Source organism: Gossypium hirsutum, chromosome A11 (genome assembly GCF_007990345.1).
Source record: "Gossypium hirsutum isolate 1008001.06 chromosome A11, Gossypium_hirsutum_v2.1, whole genome shotgun sequence".
Lineage (NCBI taxonomy): Eukaryota > Viridiplantae > Streptophyta > Magnoliopsida > Malvales > Malvaceae > Gossypium > Gossypium hirsutum.
In genome coordinates this window covers 113,032,234-113,048,430 of record NC_053434.1, presented here as the reverse complement: position 1 = coordinate 113,048,430, position 16,197 = coordinate 113,032,234, and the positions used below count along the sequence as shown (strand labels likewise).

The following is a 16,197-nucleotide window of genomic DNA, read 5'->3' as shown; positions in this document are numbered from 1 at the left end:
TTATGAAAAGGCTGTGGAAGTTTTTAAGACATATTGGTGATGCTAGTCAAATAGAGTTCCATTTATCAAGACTATTCTAATCTTTGTGCTACTTAAATTTGAAAGACTGATTAATTAGGACCATGTGACTATATTTGTTATTTGGAATTCTTTAAATTTGAAAATAAAACATATTCAGATATTTCTTTCCATTTCCAAGTTTTACTTATAAGTGTCGATTATATATTATCGAATCATTATAGAGTAACATAAAATTAGTAGCTTTGTATTTGAATTAAATAATTGTTATGAATAATTAAATTAAATTTGTTGAATATTTTTTTCTTAAATCATGTATTATCCTACCTTGCATGCATGAACTTAGTTGGCCACAAGGCAAGTGACTTTAGAGCAATTATATCATTGGTTCCAATATCTATCCTCTATAATAACATTCCGTAATAAGAACCAAATTTATTTTGGTGAATCCAAGAAGGATATTCCCTAAACCATGAATCATTATCCTTTCTCTTTTCTTTTTTTCTTTCTCCAGTTTCTAATAATCATTCTCAATTAAACTGTATCATTTATCTCTTCAAGCTTCTTTAACCCTTTTTTTTTTTTTTTGGTTCTTATTTATGAGCCATTATCATTTTTAATTCTTCTGTAAGTCATATCATAACCATTTGCTCTATCAATTCTAAGGTCATTATATTTATTTTCATTCTGTAAGTTGGCCCTTAAAGAAATTGGGTTAATGTTAATTAAAGAAACCCACGAATTATTACGGTGGAATACTAGTTGTGCTAAGCTCTCCATTAATCGTTTCACTTATAATTATTTCCTGAAAATTTCCTCCACCATCTGCTCCGTTATCAATGCATTATCTATGGTACTCCATACTATATTTCCTTTATTATGTATGGTTTTTTTTTACTCAACCTCTTCACTTAAACATCAACACTCCGTAGCTTATTTTTCTTTCTCTTCTGCAAAAACCTTAGCAGCTCTTATCAGGTTCAAATCCTTGCCAGCTCAAACATTGCATTAACAACACTTTTTGTTGAAAACAATCCTAGAATAACTTATCCTAATTTGTAATTGCCTTCATACAAAAATTATTTAAATTTACTTCATTCCTCGTACAATTTGGTTAATTCAAGCTGCCATCCACTTGCACACTATCCAGTAATATAAAACAAAGTGTATAAATTTATGGTTTAATTACGAGTTTCCATCCCTCAACTTTTTAAAGATTAAGAAGTCAGTCCCTCTACTTTAATTTATTGGAATTTGGTCTTCATACTTTATGAAAACTGAGAAATTAGTCCAATTTATCAATAAACACAAACTTTTAAGCCACTGTTTTTTGCTAATTTTTTTTGTAAATAATTTGTTGAGTTACTGATTGTTGCTAATCTTTTTGTATATAAATTATTGAATTGTCGATTAATAGGTTAATGATTTAATGGTAAGGTTTAACAATAATATTCAATTGGACTAATTTCTCAATTTTTCATAAAGTACAAGGAGCAGATTTTAATAAATTAAGGTAAAGAAACTAGGTTTTCAATTTTTTGTAAAATAAAAGTATGAAATTTAGAATTAGACCATAAATCTATAAACTAACAACCAACTACATGATGTCATAATTCAAATTTTAGGTAAGGATATACACATTGTTAAACGTTGCGAGGCGAAGTTCAAATCAGAAGCCTTTACATCATACACTATAAGGTTTTATTTCTTCTGTTCAATACAAATGAGGGAAAAAAAAAAGAGTTTTAACTTGCTTTCGTTGAGAGTCGAACTCAAGACCTCCCGCTTACTAAACGGGTGCTCTAACCAACTGAGCTACGAAAGCTATTAGCTACATCACGTTGAACGGAATTTTATATTCTAAATAATTTAACCAAATGACAACTGTGCTCACACCATCAAATTCTAAGCGGAAAATTATGTAGAATGCCAATGTCTCATTAATTATAAGTTATAACAAAAAAATGGATTTTTATATCATCTTCTTTGTCAAATACAAGTGAATCAACTCCTCATATGGCAACCAACTAGAAAACTCCCATGGACCCTCAAACAATTCATCTTCTTCCTCCAATCAAAAGAATGCAGCTCTTAGCTTTAAGGAAAAGAATTCATCATAAGCTCTCTATACATATTTTGAAGTATCTTTTCCCTATAATTGAAACCCTAGTCATACAACCTCCTTTCCCTCACTTCCCCCTCCTTTTTCTCCAAAACCTTTAAATATATATATAAAGAGAAAAGAAAATCGGTAACTTCAACTTTTTAAAGTGGGATGTGTATGGAGAAATTCACATTTCCGACATTCGTATGCCGGCCATGGTAATTGTTGACTCTGGACATGTCAAGTAATCAGCTCACACCACGGGTCAAAACAAAAATGGTCATGAAAAGCCACGCTTGCATATCAAAAGATTATCTCCTTGAGGATTAAGAGGACTAGCATGACAAAGCACATAATAACAAGCACTGTACCACACATCACCATTCCTCCTTGTTTCTGTGTTCTCTCCGCCTGCAAAGTCCAATCCGTACAAGAATGAGGAGGAGTCGCACAAAACATTTGAACTTAGATTGATATTTGGACAAAGAGAACACACCTTCTGTAGCTGTTTGAGGCCTTCTTCAACCGTAGTTGCAACATTCTGAATGTTGTAGTCTATTCGATCGACAATAGTGCCCTGTTTGAAGAGAGAACTGCATTTAGTGACACTGAAAATGTTCATAACCGATTTACCAAAGGCTGATGGAATCCTACCTGATCAATCACAAGAACTGACAGATCCTTCATAATCTGAGCAAGCTCATTTACCGACTCCACAATCTACAAAACGATTTTAAAATATATATAAATGGTTAGTTTGGGATAGCTATGAAAGCAGCTCAGATAAGAAAAATACAGTGAGTAATGCATTACTTGCCTGTTGGATCTCCCTTTCCCTCTCCACTGTATATACCTCACTTTGTTTTAGCCTTGCCATCTGATGCTCACTAAATATCTACAAAACATAACTGTCAGTGATTAGAATCTGACACCTAACTGGAATCAGATACATTGCCGCCTAAAATGCTATTTTTTCAGCACCCTAAACTCATCTTTACTGAACTGTGTTAGGATTGATCATATAATGGAAACATTAAGAGGAGATGGTTTAAAGAAATACCATATCATCCAAGTCATCATCTTCTTCTTTAGGTCTATTTCCATTTAGATTCATCTCTAGATCAGCTGCGTCCTGACCATAGACAAGAAATCAATAATTTAATAACACTGAAAACATCAAGCAGTAAGTTTGAATTGTTTGACCATTTAGCATGCAAAATGCAATGTAGTATGATAACATGTTGCATTGCCAAGAAGAAAGTTTATTTCATTACCTCCATTTGCTGCCTGAGGCACTTCAAATAAGTTGATTGTTTCTTCCGGAGCTCCATGGAAAGGTTCTGAAGGTCAGTGGCAAGTTGACGCTGCCAAAAAGGAGAAAAGCATGAAAATAACAAAATAAAAACAAAAATACAATCCAGGGTAGCACATCATTTGAGGGAATAACAACTGAGATAAAATGTCAGAGCAGAAGGAGAATCAAAGAATAACACCGGATGTCAGACATTGATATAGAAAGGAAGCATGCAATAGAAAATTTATGAGAACTCTTGTTGCCTCAACAACAGAGGTGATATAGGGAAGGAGCAATTGTCACTGTATCATGGGATAGAAAATTTTGTGAGAACTCTTGGAGCCTCTCCAAAACCTGCTACTTGTTAAATTAGGCCAACAGGCAATAGACAAATCACTAAGCAACAAGAAAGAATCAACATACAAAATGAACAAGTGACAGACGAATGCTTGCCTAAATGATTTCTTAACCTGAACTTAGAGTTTCACATATGAATCTGATAGCAACCAAGTCTCACCTGAACATTTTTCCTGACATTTGAATCCTCAGAAGGTCCAGCTCCAGAGAGCTTCTGTAATAATTTTTTCTCGGATTTCTTCAACAGATTAGTTATCTCATTAGTAAGAGCCTCAATATTTTGTTGATCTTCTTTACCATCACCAAACGAAGGCATTAAAGCCTTTGCATGAGCCTTGGCTAACTCGTTCATTTTAACCCTTGCACGTTGCACATTTGATGCTATTTCTTCAGAGACATCTACCCAAGCTGGTGGTAGACCAACGGTAGCTGCACCCTTACTGCAAAAAGGTAGGCAACCCTTTATTGTCCCACTAAGAATTCATGACCATTCAAACAAAGTAACATATGAATTCACAAATAATTGAAAAAGAAGATGAACTTCAGAAGAAACCGCAGTTGTAATCTATATCTACTTTCCCTATTTGCAAAGCACTGATCTTTCATTGTATTTGTTTTGCATAAACCTCCCAGTAAGCTCCTCCTTCGTAGCTCTTTTAAAATCATTTAAAATATCTCACGAGTCACACCTAAATATTTCTCATAACAAGTATTCACTGATCATCGAAAAAAATTAAATCAAATTATTCGTACCGGTCTTTTTTTGCCAATTCCTCGAAAATAAGTGATCTTTTATAAAAATTGAACACTTTGTTAACCTTTTACTTTGCCTAAACTTCATAATTCAATTTAGAAAAACAAAATTAGGAAGAAGACAAAATCCACTAGTATTAAGCTATCTAATTTACATTTGAGTAAGTCCACGCAAAATTAAAAGATGTTTACACTTCTATTTTTTCTTTTATCTTGATCTTGAATCCGCCATCTTATTTCAACAAATTAACAGGAGAAATGAATATGATCAATAATAATAGCTAGAAATACAAAATTACCTTGAGTTTCCAGGATCCTCGGAACTTAGAGCAGTATAAGACCGATTAGAATGGAGAAACGAAGTACTAGCCATCTCTACCGCGGGTGCTCCGCCGGAGCTCGTCTTCAACGGTGCCTTCGCTGCAGCTGACGAGCTCGTCGGAGCTCTAACACCCTTCAACGCATCCCTATATTTATTAAATAACAGCGTCCGATTCCTCGTCGCCATAACTCTAAAAGCAAAACAGATAATTTATCTAAAAAAACTTGAATCTAAACAAAGATTCAGATTTAGAATTTAGAGATCTAAAAATGACGTAATTCTCATGGCGGAGCAAAAATGAGGCGCGGCCACGTGACCGGAGCCGGTGGTTGGCCGTTAAGGAGACGGTTGAACAACGGCCGAGGCACGTGCCGGCGAAGCTGAGGATCGTTTTTAAAGGAAACTCAAACCCCCAAATATAAAAAATTATAAAAGAGGAAATGATACGGTGCGCGTGGAATGTTTTTAAACTTTTATTTAGACTGTTTCCAATGACACCTTTGATTTATTAGTGAAATTAATCACTTTTTTAGTTTAATGTCTAATTAGGTCGGTTGGCCCGGGGCCCACTTAATGACCCGATCCAGACAAGCTCATTAATCACTTAATTTTTTTAGGTGAATTCACAAAACATCCTCAAACTATGGTCAAGATTTTAAATTAGTTCTCAAACTTCAATATATTATAATTGAGTACTAAAAGTATCATTATTGTTAACCTAATCACTAGTTACTACATTGCCCATTACATGCCAACTTAAATTTGACTTAGAGCTTATATAAAATAAATATGTATATTTATGGCATAGACAACTTTGATTTGACATATTAAAATAGTTTTCATAATCTTTAACATATCATATTTAAGTTGTCTATTCGGTAGATACAAATTTTTACAATTTGATTCATATGTTTTAAATATGCTCTACTTCAAATTCGAACTGGTATTTAACCCCTAAGTTGACAACTTTCTTAATGGACATACTAGATTGATACCATGCTAATATTTTGAGACTCGATTAAAAATGTATTGTCGGAATTGAATAAGACTGATTGGTTAAACTAAAAATTGGTGTTCCTGAATTCCAACATTTGGCCTATTGGTCAAGGGTGTTCATTAAATCCCCAAAATTGTGAGATCAATCTGCAGGTTGTGCTTGTGTAATTGTTTAAGTGGGTGCGTGAGTTCGAGATTATCTTGTACTAAAAAAATAATGCTTCGACAATTCAACTAGTAGCATAAAATCGAAAACAGACAAATCATTTTAAATCAATAAATAACACAGAACTGAAACTATAAAAAAATTATTAAAAAAATGTTTGAACTAGTTTTATATGTTTTGGTTATTCTATTTTATTTTACCCTTCTTCATTACACACAAATTGCTAAGGTTAAATCAATCGATTGAACCATAATCAATGGATGTACTGATTCGGATAGAGATATTACACTAAATTTTAAATGAATTGCTCGAAATTATCATTCAACCGAAAACCCAAATTGATTTGAGTTGGTTTCTTTAATTTTTTGGTCAAATTTATTTGCTAAGCCTATAAATTTTAGCCTAATATGATAAAACACAACATAAAATAAAACCTACAAATAAAAAGGTGGCACAAGTAACTAAATAAAAGTTAAATATAATTATTATTTATTTGTATTTATAATTTTTTAGAATTTCTTTTATTTTTCTAAAAATATCCATTTTTAAAAATTTTTAGGCCATTGAATCAATTAGTCTAACTAATGAAACAATTAAATAAAAAATAATATTAACATCAACTCGACTGGGTGTTTTAAATTTGTGGTTATAAAAATGAGGGTTTATATCATTATCTGTATTTATTGATTTTTTTTATTTTTTCTAAAATTTTAAAAAATTATAATATTTATTAATTTTTAATTCAACCACTCTTAAACCGATTGAATGAAAAATGATGATGAAATTTTTTTAACAATTGGTTCAATTTTTAGAACTATTTAGTTTAGAGAAATATAGACATCATTTATATAATAATTATTATTATATATTTTATTTATTGTTACAAATATTACTCTTAATTTAGAGTGATTTAATTTGGTTAAGATTTAGTGAATTTTAGTTATTAAATAAAGTATAAGCCAAATATGTATAGATAATCTAGTAATTAATTTCCAATGGATATATGGCTGATTAGAAATTAGTGTTAATGTGCAAAAATTATATATTATAGTTATATTCTCTAAACTACAAATTCGTAACTTTTCTAATATTCTATTTTTTTTCTAATTTAGTATTTGAATTAGATAATTGTTCCCGCATTGATGCCTAAACTTTTTTATTCTCTAAGTTAATCCCTAAACTTGACAATTATTCTCACATTGGAATTTGATTTTTTTTTCTTAACTTTTTACCAAGGAAATATTAGAGATTTAGACCAAAAAAAATCAGGCCATAAAAGTAAAAATAATTGCCAATTTCAGGGAGTAACTTAAAAAAAAAGATAAGACCCAATGTGGAAAATTTTACCAAATCCAGCCACCAAAAAGTGCATTAACCCTTAAAATATTAATATAAAAACGCCGAGACATCCGTTTCCATCTTCCACGAAATTCACTTCTGAAGAGAGGAAAAAAGCAGCTCACTTTCTCCTTCATCAAACCCCAAAAACCTAGCTTTGCCTCCTTTTTAATTTCTTGGATTTTGGTGAACTTTATGAATCCAAGATCAGAGTATAAAGGATTCGAGTTTTAACCCCAGAATTAAGTACATCTGCTCTTTTTGATCTTTGGGTTGAAATTGTCTACACAAAGAGGGTGATTTAGAAATGGATGCTGATCCATGGACTCTTTGTCTTTCTTCAACTGCTAGGAGATATCAATCAGCTCTTCAGTCACGATCTGGTAGGCCTTCAAATCTTCTTCTCTCTCTCTTTTTTTTTATTAAAAAAAAGTGGGTTTAAATATTTGCTCTTTGTGTGGGTGTGCGTGTGTGTGTGTGTGGGGGGGGGGGGGGTTAAAAATGAAAGTCAAAGAAGAAACTTGGAAATTCATCAAGAAAATATAGATTTTTACTAGATTCTTTTGGCCATCTAAAAAAGTTGATATAATGTTTGGATGTGGCCTGAAATTCAGATATGTTTATGGGGTTTGAAGAAATGGATGGAGAAGACGATGTAAGAGAGGAGTTTCCATGCCCTTTTTGTTCAGAGTATTTCGATATCGTGGGCTTGTGCTGTCACATTGATGATGAACATCCTGTGGAGGCTAACAATGGGGTATTCTCAATTCGTTTTTGTTTTTTTAATTTGTTATAAGCAAGTATATAATGGATTTTTATTTTGACATTATTGTTCTCATTGATCAGTGCTTCTAATTAAGAATGGTTCTATGCTTAATTAACTGGCTTAAGCTTTGGATTATTATCAGTCGGCAAAAAGGAATTCAAAAGGGACTTGTTTGTTATGAACCCAAGTTGTTGAAGTTTTAAGCTTTTGCTTCAAAAGTTACTCTGTTACTTAAAATGGCTCTTGTAATAGATATAATATGATGTTTTTTATGAGATTGAAACTTCGGAGGAACTAGTTTTGGACCATGAGCTCAGTTCAGCTAACTGGAAAACGTAGCCCTGTTGTTGATTTACATGTTTGATACTTATAATGGTCCGAAGATTGATCTTCTGTATGTAAGTTGGTCGTAAAGGAGTTTTGAAGTTATTCTTTTTAGGTTATTTTGTTGCTTGGTGCGTGAGACCCTTTTACTCTAATTGGGAAGGTGTTTATTGAATCTAAACTGTGTCTGTGATTGACTGTTTCTGTTTGCAGGTATGTCCTGTCTGTGCAATGAGGGTGGGAGTAGATATGGTTGCGCATATAACGCAACAACATGGACATATATTCAAGGTAACATCGTGTATTAAGTTACTATTGTTTTTTTATGAATTATCTTTGGGATTCATAGTTAAATTGTTTATCACCTTTGTTCCTTGTATTGTTTTCTTAACGACTGAGTATATGCAGCGTAAGCGGAGATCACGTAGAAGTGGATCTCATTCAACGCTTTCTCTTCTGAGGAAAGAGCTGCGAGACGGAAACCTGCAGTCCCTCTTCGGCGGTTCTTCTTGTATAGCGCCCTCATCGAACTCTGCACCTGATCCGTTGCTGTCTTCGTTTATTTTGCCTATCGTTGATGATTCTGTTAGTGTCCAGTCTCAGTTATCTAGCGAAACCAACACAGCTAAGAAAAGTTCAGATGTGAATAAGTCAGAGAGGTAAGTTGTGGCATGTTTAAAATTTGATTGTTCTCTCTGTCCCCCAGTTGCTTGATGCCTATATTTTGAACGAACACGGGTTTCTATCTTGTTATGCACTTGAAATTCTGCACAAACTAATAAATCATTGTCATAAGGGCATGCAAAGGTTATTTTATTTCGGCCTTTTTGTTTCTCAGTGAGAAGCTATCTATCAAAGCTATTCTTTGAGAAGATGGTACTAATCCAACATATGTTTAAATTGTTCACATGCAATGCAAATCTTCGTTATGCCACCCAAGAGTTAGAACAAGATTTTCAGCACCATGTCATTGACTTGGGGGATTCAACCATTAAATTATACTTGTTAAAAGCAAAACCAAGAAGAGTCACTAATACATCTTTAGTCAAGGACTCCCAGCTCTTGCACTGTCTTTATTTTCTAACATTTTTCTCTCTTCAACAAGTTCGACAAATTGGTTGGCTAGTCATTAGGTGGGGATAGTTGAGACTTATGCTATCCTTTGAAAAAGGAGATTAAGACCTTTTTGTCTCGGTTTTCGTTTATTAATTTAGAATTCTCATCTGGGATCAGTACAGCAACCTTATTACAAGGAGACCTAGCTTTTCTTTCTTAATGGAATCTTTAGGCTTTTATCTGCTTTCTCATTCTGGTATTTGGCTTTGATAGCAGAAATGTGCAGTCACCTCCTCTTTCAGTCAAGGATCAGGAAGAGAAGGCAAAAAGATGTGAATTTGTTAAAGGGCTGCTGTTATCCACAATTCTTGATGATGTTTTATGATACCTTAAAGGATGGTTGCTGCAATCGTGGGCTTTTCACAGCGAAGAGGCCTACGATATGGGTCTTCGCCTATTGTATGGGTTGCTGCGCTGTTTGTAGTGATTATGTTTGATGTATTAAGCAAAAGTGTTAAATAAGGTAGGAATGAGTGTAATATATAAGTGGCATGTGTGGACTTTTTAGTTATTAGGCCTGATCAGGTTTCCACTTCATCCTTTTCATCTCAGGTCATGACAATATTAAAAATAATAAATAATAATTTTATTCCCTGAATAGTGTGTTGTTTTCCAGTTTAGACGTGGCTGGACCCCTAGCTTGAAATGGCGTGAGCCAACATAGCTTTATGTACCAAAAAGTGGTACCATGATATGGCATAACTCTTTAACAAAAAGAGGTCTTAATTTGTCATTAGCTGTTTTCATAAAGCATAGTTTATTTTGAAGTTTTTAATCTCACAGGTTAAAAAAATATTTTTTCATATATTTACTTTTTATTTTCATTATATTCTAAAAACACGTCTGATCCTTTTTTAAAAATGTATATAAAACTAATAAGAAAATACTAGTTTTGAGGAAATGGAGAAATGAGTTTTTTAATCAATTAGCAAGTTGTGAAAGTAGCAGAATGAAAAGGGGGGAAAAGCAAATCATGTGAAGAGCACTCAAAATCTGCAACTTAAGAAAGCTGTCAGGTTTCCACTTTAGCAAGAAAAAGAGACCTGAATGAATGGCCCTACCCTTCAACCTAGGCTGTCAGATTAGTTAAAACAGGGAACAAAGCAAACCTAATAACTGAAACAACTGTCATAAACGAATTTCTTACAAACCAATGAAACATTTAAGGGAAACAGTTAAGGGAGATCTTTAACTCCCTGCTGCATCCAGATTGGTACAGAAACATGTTTTCTCATTATTATCCTACACATTGCAACCCCTTTTTCCTTTTCCAATAGTAAGATCCAACAAGATTTGAAACATGAGTACTAGAGAATGTTCCTTCACATATATTAAGAAAAACATCAAACAAATTAAGCATACACGTACCCAACGCACTCCCAAGTTCATGCTACATAGACAACATACAAAATGGTCTTCTCTTACATCATGCAAGATCATTGTCAAAAGCATGATATAATGCATTTGTCCAAGAGTCAAGCTCACTTCATTTTTTTTGCCTATAATCGCATTTCAAGTAATCAAATACCATTACAACATTTATGTTCTGGTATCTAACAGGTATATCATTCTATGTCCAAATAACAATAGTATACAAAAATAGTCCATCGAAGTTATACCTTTCCCATAGCAATCAGTGAACGAAAATAGTCCATCAAAGTTTTTATACCTTCAGACACCGTTGGGCCTAAATTGTTGTGCATAAATGGCTCTCTGAGCTGGTTATCAAACTGTAGCACGACCGTCTTACTTCCTAACACTAACTAGATGCAAAGATACATGATCCACACGACAAGGAGGAGACAAAGGCGGGGAAAAACTTGACCACTAAATGCATTCAGCATGCAGTACAGAAAATTTTGACTTTGCCCGTTTAAACAATATATTATGATGATCAAATAAGAAAAAGAGCACTTTTTGGGCTCAATGTCAGTGAATTGTAAGTATAAATCAAGTGAAAAAATGTTTTTTTTTTTTTTCCTTTTAAATTTGCTTCTAAAGACCTAAGGGTACGAAGAAAATACATTAACTATACCAAAGATCTAAAGACCTAAACTTAACCACTGTCGGGATCTTGTATCCATGATCCTCTTCACTACATCTTTTACAAAAGAATCGAAACAAGTTAAGCAACAACCTTTCATTAAGCTCGCCTGTCCAGCTGCCACTCTTTCAATGTGCACACAATTTGATGACGGAGGCACAATGTGAACCTCGCTCCTCCTATGCTCAAGCCCACAAGCAGCCAATAAGGTATGCATGGAACTGGTCGCTATGTCCTTGAAAGTACCGTTGTCTGCATATACATATAGAAGGCTTTGAAAAGTCTCCAAAAACAGAAGATAGAACTCAATTAATCACTAAGTAAAAATCATCCACAAACAATTATTATTAAAGAAAAAAAACTAACTTAAAAACCATTGACACAGTAATTTTTTATGCATAAAGGTTGTGCTCCTTAGAAATGTGAAAATATCCCCCACATAAAGTCGATTGAAGATGGGGCTTCACTTACCTAAATCAATACCGTTGGAAATGGCTTTTAAATGGCTTCCCACCATTGCCTGCAATTGTTCCTTGGCCCTCAAAATATTATCCTCATCACTACCAGAAAAAGGTAAATCACAACCATCGGGCCTAATGTTTGATCCATTGCTGCAATGACGGAGTTGTTCATTTGAACTAATACCAGCAAGTTCAGGCCATAACGTCAAATTGACTGATGTACTGAACGAAGTGGTAGTTGAATCTTGAACTGCTTGCCTTCTCAAGTGGCTCAACCTTGAAGAAAGGAAGTCCCTACCTTGCAGTGAAGAAGAGGGATAGTCCTGTAACCCCTCCGCAAACAGTGTTTGAGGCTGAGTTCCCGCATCTTGTGTCCTAGCTTGTTGAACCATTGGTTCCCTACTTTGATCAATGTGAGAATTAACAAGATCAATTCCCATATTGGCAGCTGATATTCCTTCAGTCCTACCAGCCATAAGATTCATCCTATTGATCGATCGGAGATTTTGAATCTGGCGGTGTAACCACCGCCTACCTGTCAGAGTTGGCGCTCCCACTCCAGATACTGGGGAACCAGCGGTAACATCTACAACAGGAAATCTAGGAGATGAAAGACCCACAAAACTGGGAGTTAAAGGTACACGAGGTGAAGGCACCCCAATGGACTCTAAACTTTCTCCTACATTTACAACAGGTGAGAATCTATTGTACAAATTGTTTACTGTCCTTTGGTCAGGCAAAGAATCTTGGACTTGGGAACTAGAGGAACCAAGAGCTACGGGCCTGCAACCATCACAGTACCAATTATCTTCAGGCACTTCCCTCCCTAGACCAACACAATAGGTGTGTGCCGATGAATCACAAATATCACACAGTAACATCAGTTCATCATCCCCACCTTGGTGGCATTCAGAGCAAAAAACATTCTCATATGGGTCCAGATAGCTTCTAAGTTCTTCCTCAGACGGTTGGTAGACCTGCATACAACAAACATGCAATTTCAAACCACAAATAAGAAACAACCCAAAGAAATGATGAAATTATTATGAGAAGTATAACATACCTGATCACGCTTGGGTACTTGAATCACCACATCTCTCAAATCAACTCCTGCTGTTGATCTAGCAGGCTTAGTGATTGTTTCAAACCTTTGCTTGCACAATGGGCAACGAGATTCCACTTTTGACCACTCCATAATGCAGGTGAAACAAAAATAATGACTGCAACAGTTCAATGTGCCCCTAAATCTTCGCTTATCTTCCTCAGAGAGACAAATGCCACAAACTGGTTTTATTACTTCAGCCTTTTTCTCTTCAACCTTCTCCTTACCCTTTCTTCCTGGAGGTTTCTTGTGCTTGCCTAACTCCTCAACCTCCTGAATTCTCTTTGAGGATGATGAACTCCTCAAACTGGTTTTCAAACTTCCACACAATCGGTTGGCTTCTTTCACTTGCTCTCTCTGTTCCTCTGAGATGGTATACTCATAATCAGATGACCCAGACAAGACAAAATCTGAATCGGATGGTACAACATATGCCTTGTTTCTCCGTCCTCCGTTTAGTCTGCTCTTTTTCCTCACAACTGGAATGATGTCTACAAAATCACAATCATCATCATCATCTTCTTCGACTCTCTTTTTCCTGTTCAACCGGCGTTTCTTCCTTCCCCCTTTTCTTGAAGGCTTATTAGAAACAGCAGATTTCTTCCTATTTTTCCTAGGTTTAGAAGGACCTCTTTTCCGCAACCCTGGCTTACGAACTTTCATATTGTTTTTCTTCATTTTCATAGTCAGTTCCTCTTCCTCATCCAAACAATCTTCTTCGTCTAGAGTGAATTCATCATCGTCATCATCTTCCTCCTTCTCCTCCTCTTCATCATCATCATCGTCATCTTCTTCTTCTTCCTCCACCTCATAATCTTCATCTTCCTCCTCTTCATCCGATACAATTTTCCGCTTCCGTGGTTTTCTCTCCACAATCCTCCTCTTCCTTGCTGTAGACATTCGTTTAGCTTTCGACCTAACAGCCTTTCTCACCACTTCCTCTTCCTCCTCCTCATCAAGAAAACTCCCGAAACCCTCTTCCGATGCACATTCATCTAAGGAGGAACAATACTTTTCCACATCATCCTCAGATTCTTCATTTCCCTCCTCCGAAACCACATAATCTTCATCCGAACCATCCGAATCATCATCCTTTGATCTAACCCTTTTCTTAAAGTTGCTTCTTTGACCAACCTTCCCTCCCCTTACCATCTATCCTTGCACCCCAAAACAAACAAAGAAGAAAACACCCAACTATTAATCCCTAATCGACCAAATAAATATCAATCTTCTTTGATTCACAACTAAACTCCAAAATCATGAAATGGGAAATGAATTCAAAGATTCCACAATCCTTTGTTTCTTCCTTAAGCTTTAGGCAAATCAAATACGAATCTTTAAAGGGAGTAAAAATTTACCATTTTTCCCTAATATCCATCATCCCGGATCTGTATTACCATATAAAACTTTAGAAGACAAAGAAAACCCAGATCATAAAAAAGGAAAATTAGTAAACCATACATTGACAAAATTCATCAGACTTCACCAAAAACAGACCCCAAAAATAAATTTACCGTTACCTTTTCTTAAAGTTTTAAATTTTTTTTCCTCAATTGAAAAATAAAAAGGACAATATTTCAACCATTCAAATCAGGATTCCTTGAGCATAAAATAAAAGAAAATCCAACCAAAATTTACAAAAATGAAAGCATCCATAAATATCTAAATATCTACATATCCTTTTTTTTCTTTCATTAAAATCAAACCAAAAAGGGAAAAAAAACAAAGAGAGAGAAATTTATTACCTGGGAAGAGGAAGACAGAACTGAAAAACAAAGGGAAAAAATGTGTTGTTTTTCTTGCAATGTCTGGAAATTTGTTTTTCAGCTGTAGCTTTTTCTTTGCTGTTTATATATATAAAACCGATTAATTTTTGTTTTTACGTGCTATTTTTTCTTTCTTTGAGATATATATGTATATATATATACACATTCTTGCTGTATTAATATTAAAATGGAAATAAGAAGTTTTTTTTTTTTAAATTAAGAAAACGTTGATAAATAATTATGGGCTACGGAACTTCGCGACCTCATCGCAGGTTGAAAGTACGAAATTACCCTTGGTCTCTGTGGAGCAGTTTAACTGTAATTTTGACTTTGGGTTTTGATTCAGTAAACACCCAAATTGGGCACTACCCGTATTTTCTTTTAGTTTGTTTTTTATCTTACAAATTATGTAAAAATAAAATTAGAAATTAATTTTATTTTATTAAAAATATTTATTTTTGGTCATTTTATTATATCAATTTTTAATACCACAACTTAATTTTATAAACAAAATGATTTGAATCATACAAGTTTTATATATTAAAATCCCAAAATATTCTTAATTTTTGTACATATATTAGCATGATATTAAGTTTTATTATTTTATTCAAATGCTAGGGGACGACAATAACTCTCTAATCATTTCCTTGATTTGATTATATATAAATAATATTTTAATGGTTTAACTATTAAAATTTATTAATATAATTATATTAATTATGTATATAAATTTTTAAAATGATTCGATATTTCTATCATATCAATCTAAAATATTCTATATATTAATATATTCATCGGTTAAATTTTTTACATATAAAACAAATAATTAAAAATTTTAAATTTACATTAAATTTGATACACATGACTGCTATAATATTATTACTTTGAGAACTTAATTAAAGTATTTTGAAGTTAGGGATCAATTTAGAATCTTGACAATAGTTTGGAACATTTGGTAAAATTAAGGACAAATTTTGCTATTAGTTATTATATTATAAGTATGTTGTAGATTTAATTCATATACTTTTGAGTTTTTAATTATAGTTTTGACTCAAATAATATTATTTAAATATACTAGTTAAGTTTCGTTATTAGTTTTGTACTATATGTAAGTTTTAGATTTAGTTTTTGTTCTCATATATGGTCATTTTTGTTTTTATATTTTTTTATGTTAAAATTTCAGTATTGACTCAATTGATAATCGTTAAATCTATTAACTAAAATAACATGGTATTTTTTTTAGTATTGTGTGAAAATAGTAAGTTAAAAT

At 33.5% G+C, this 16,197-nt stretch overlaps 3 protein-coding genes and 1 non-coding gene across 13 annotated transcripts; 1 reads left to right on the top strand and 3 right to left on the bottom strand.

The window, feature by feature from the left end:
* Positions 1-1,769: 1,769 nt before the first annotated feature.
* On the bottom strand, positions 1,770-1,843 carry TRNAT-AGU (transfer RNA threonine (anticodon AGU)). Its single transcript has one exon. It is a non-coding gene; the product is annotated as a tRNA-Thr (tRNA).
* A 129-nt stretch (positions 1,844-1,972) lies between these two features.
* Positions 1,973-5,322, bottom strand: LOC107887133 (syntaxin-43). Its single transcript, XM_016811289.2, has 8 exons — positions 4,826-5,322; positions 3,934-4,213; positions 3,397-3,486; positions 3,183-3,254; positions 2,940-3,017; positions 2,777-2,842; positions 2,619-2,699; positions 1,973-2,533 (listed from the first exon to the last, which is right to left on the bottom strand). The coding sequence occupies exons 1-8, from the start codon at positions 5,032-5,034 to the stop codon at positions 2,426-2,428; spliced, it is 984 nt and encodes a 327-aa protein (XP_016666778.1). The 5' UTR covers positions 5,035-5,322; the 3' UTR covers positions 1,973-2,425.
* Positions 5,323-7,422: 2,100 nt separating this feature from the next.
* Positions 7,423-10,152, top strand: LOC107887150 (protein DEHYDRATION-INDUCED 19 homolog 3-like). 2 transcript variants are annotated; one of them, XM_041079796.1, is made up of 5 exons: positions 7,423-7,731; positions 7,963-8,105; positions 8,652-8,729; positions 8,847-9,097; positions 9,768-10,152. In XM_041079796.1, exons 1-5 carry the CDS (start codon positions 7,656-7,658, stop codon positions 9,877-9,879), a joined length of 660 nt encoding a protein of 219 aa, XP_040935730.1. In that variant the 5' UTR covers positions 7,423-7,655; the 3' UTR covers positions 9,880-10,152. The 2 variants fall into 2 exon arrangements, with proteins under 2 accessions (XP_040935730.1, NP_001313663.1); NM_001326734.1 differs by having other exon boundaries at positions 7,656-7,731; positions 9,771-9,879.
* An 883-nt stretch (positions 10,153-11,035) lies between these two features.
* LOC107887141 (uncharacterized) lies at positions 11,036-15,074 on the bottom strand. 9 transcript variants are annotated; one of them, XM_041079911.1, is made up of 5 exons: positions 14,907-15,070; positions 14,520-14,567; positions 13,123-14,313; positions 12,070-13,036; positions 11,036-11,870 (listed from the first exon to the last, which is right to left on the bottom strand). In XM_041079911.1, exons 2-5 carry the CDS (start codon positions 14,520-14,522, stop codon positions 11,827-11,829), a joined length of 2,205 nt encoding a protein of 734 aa, XP_040935845.1. In that variant the 5' UTR covers positions 14,523-14,567; positions 14,907-15,070; the 3' UTR covers positions 11,036-11,826. The 9 variants fall into 9 exon arrangements, with proteins under 9 accessions (XP_040935845.1, XP_040935842.1, XP_040935837.1 ...); XM_041079908.1 differs by having other exon boundaries at positions 11,036-11,881; positions 14,907-15,069; XM_041079903.1 differs by having other exon boundaries at positions 11,036-11,850; positions 14,907-15,064.
* Positions 15,075-16,197: the final 1,123 nt, after the last annotated feature.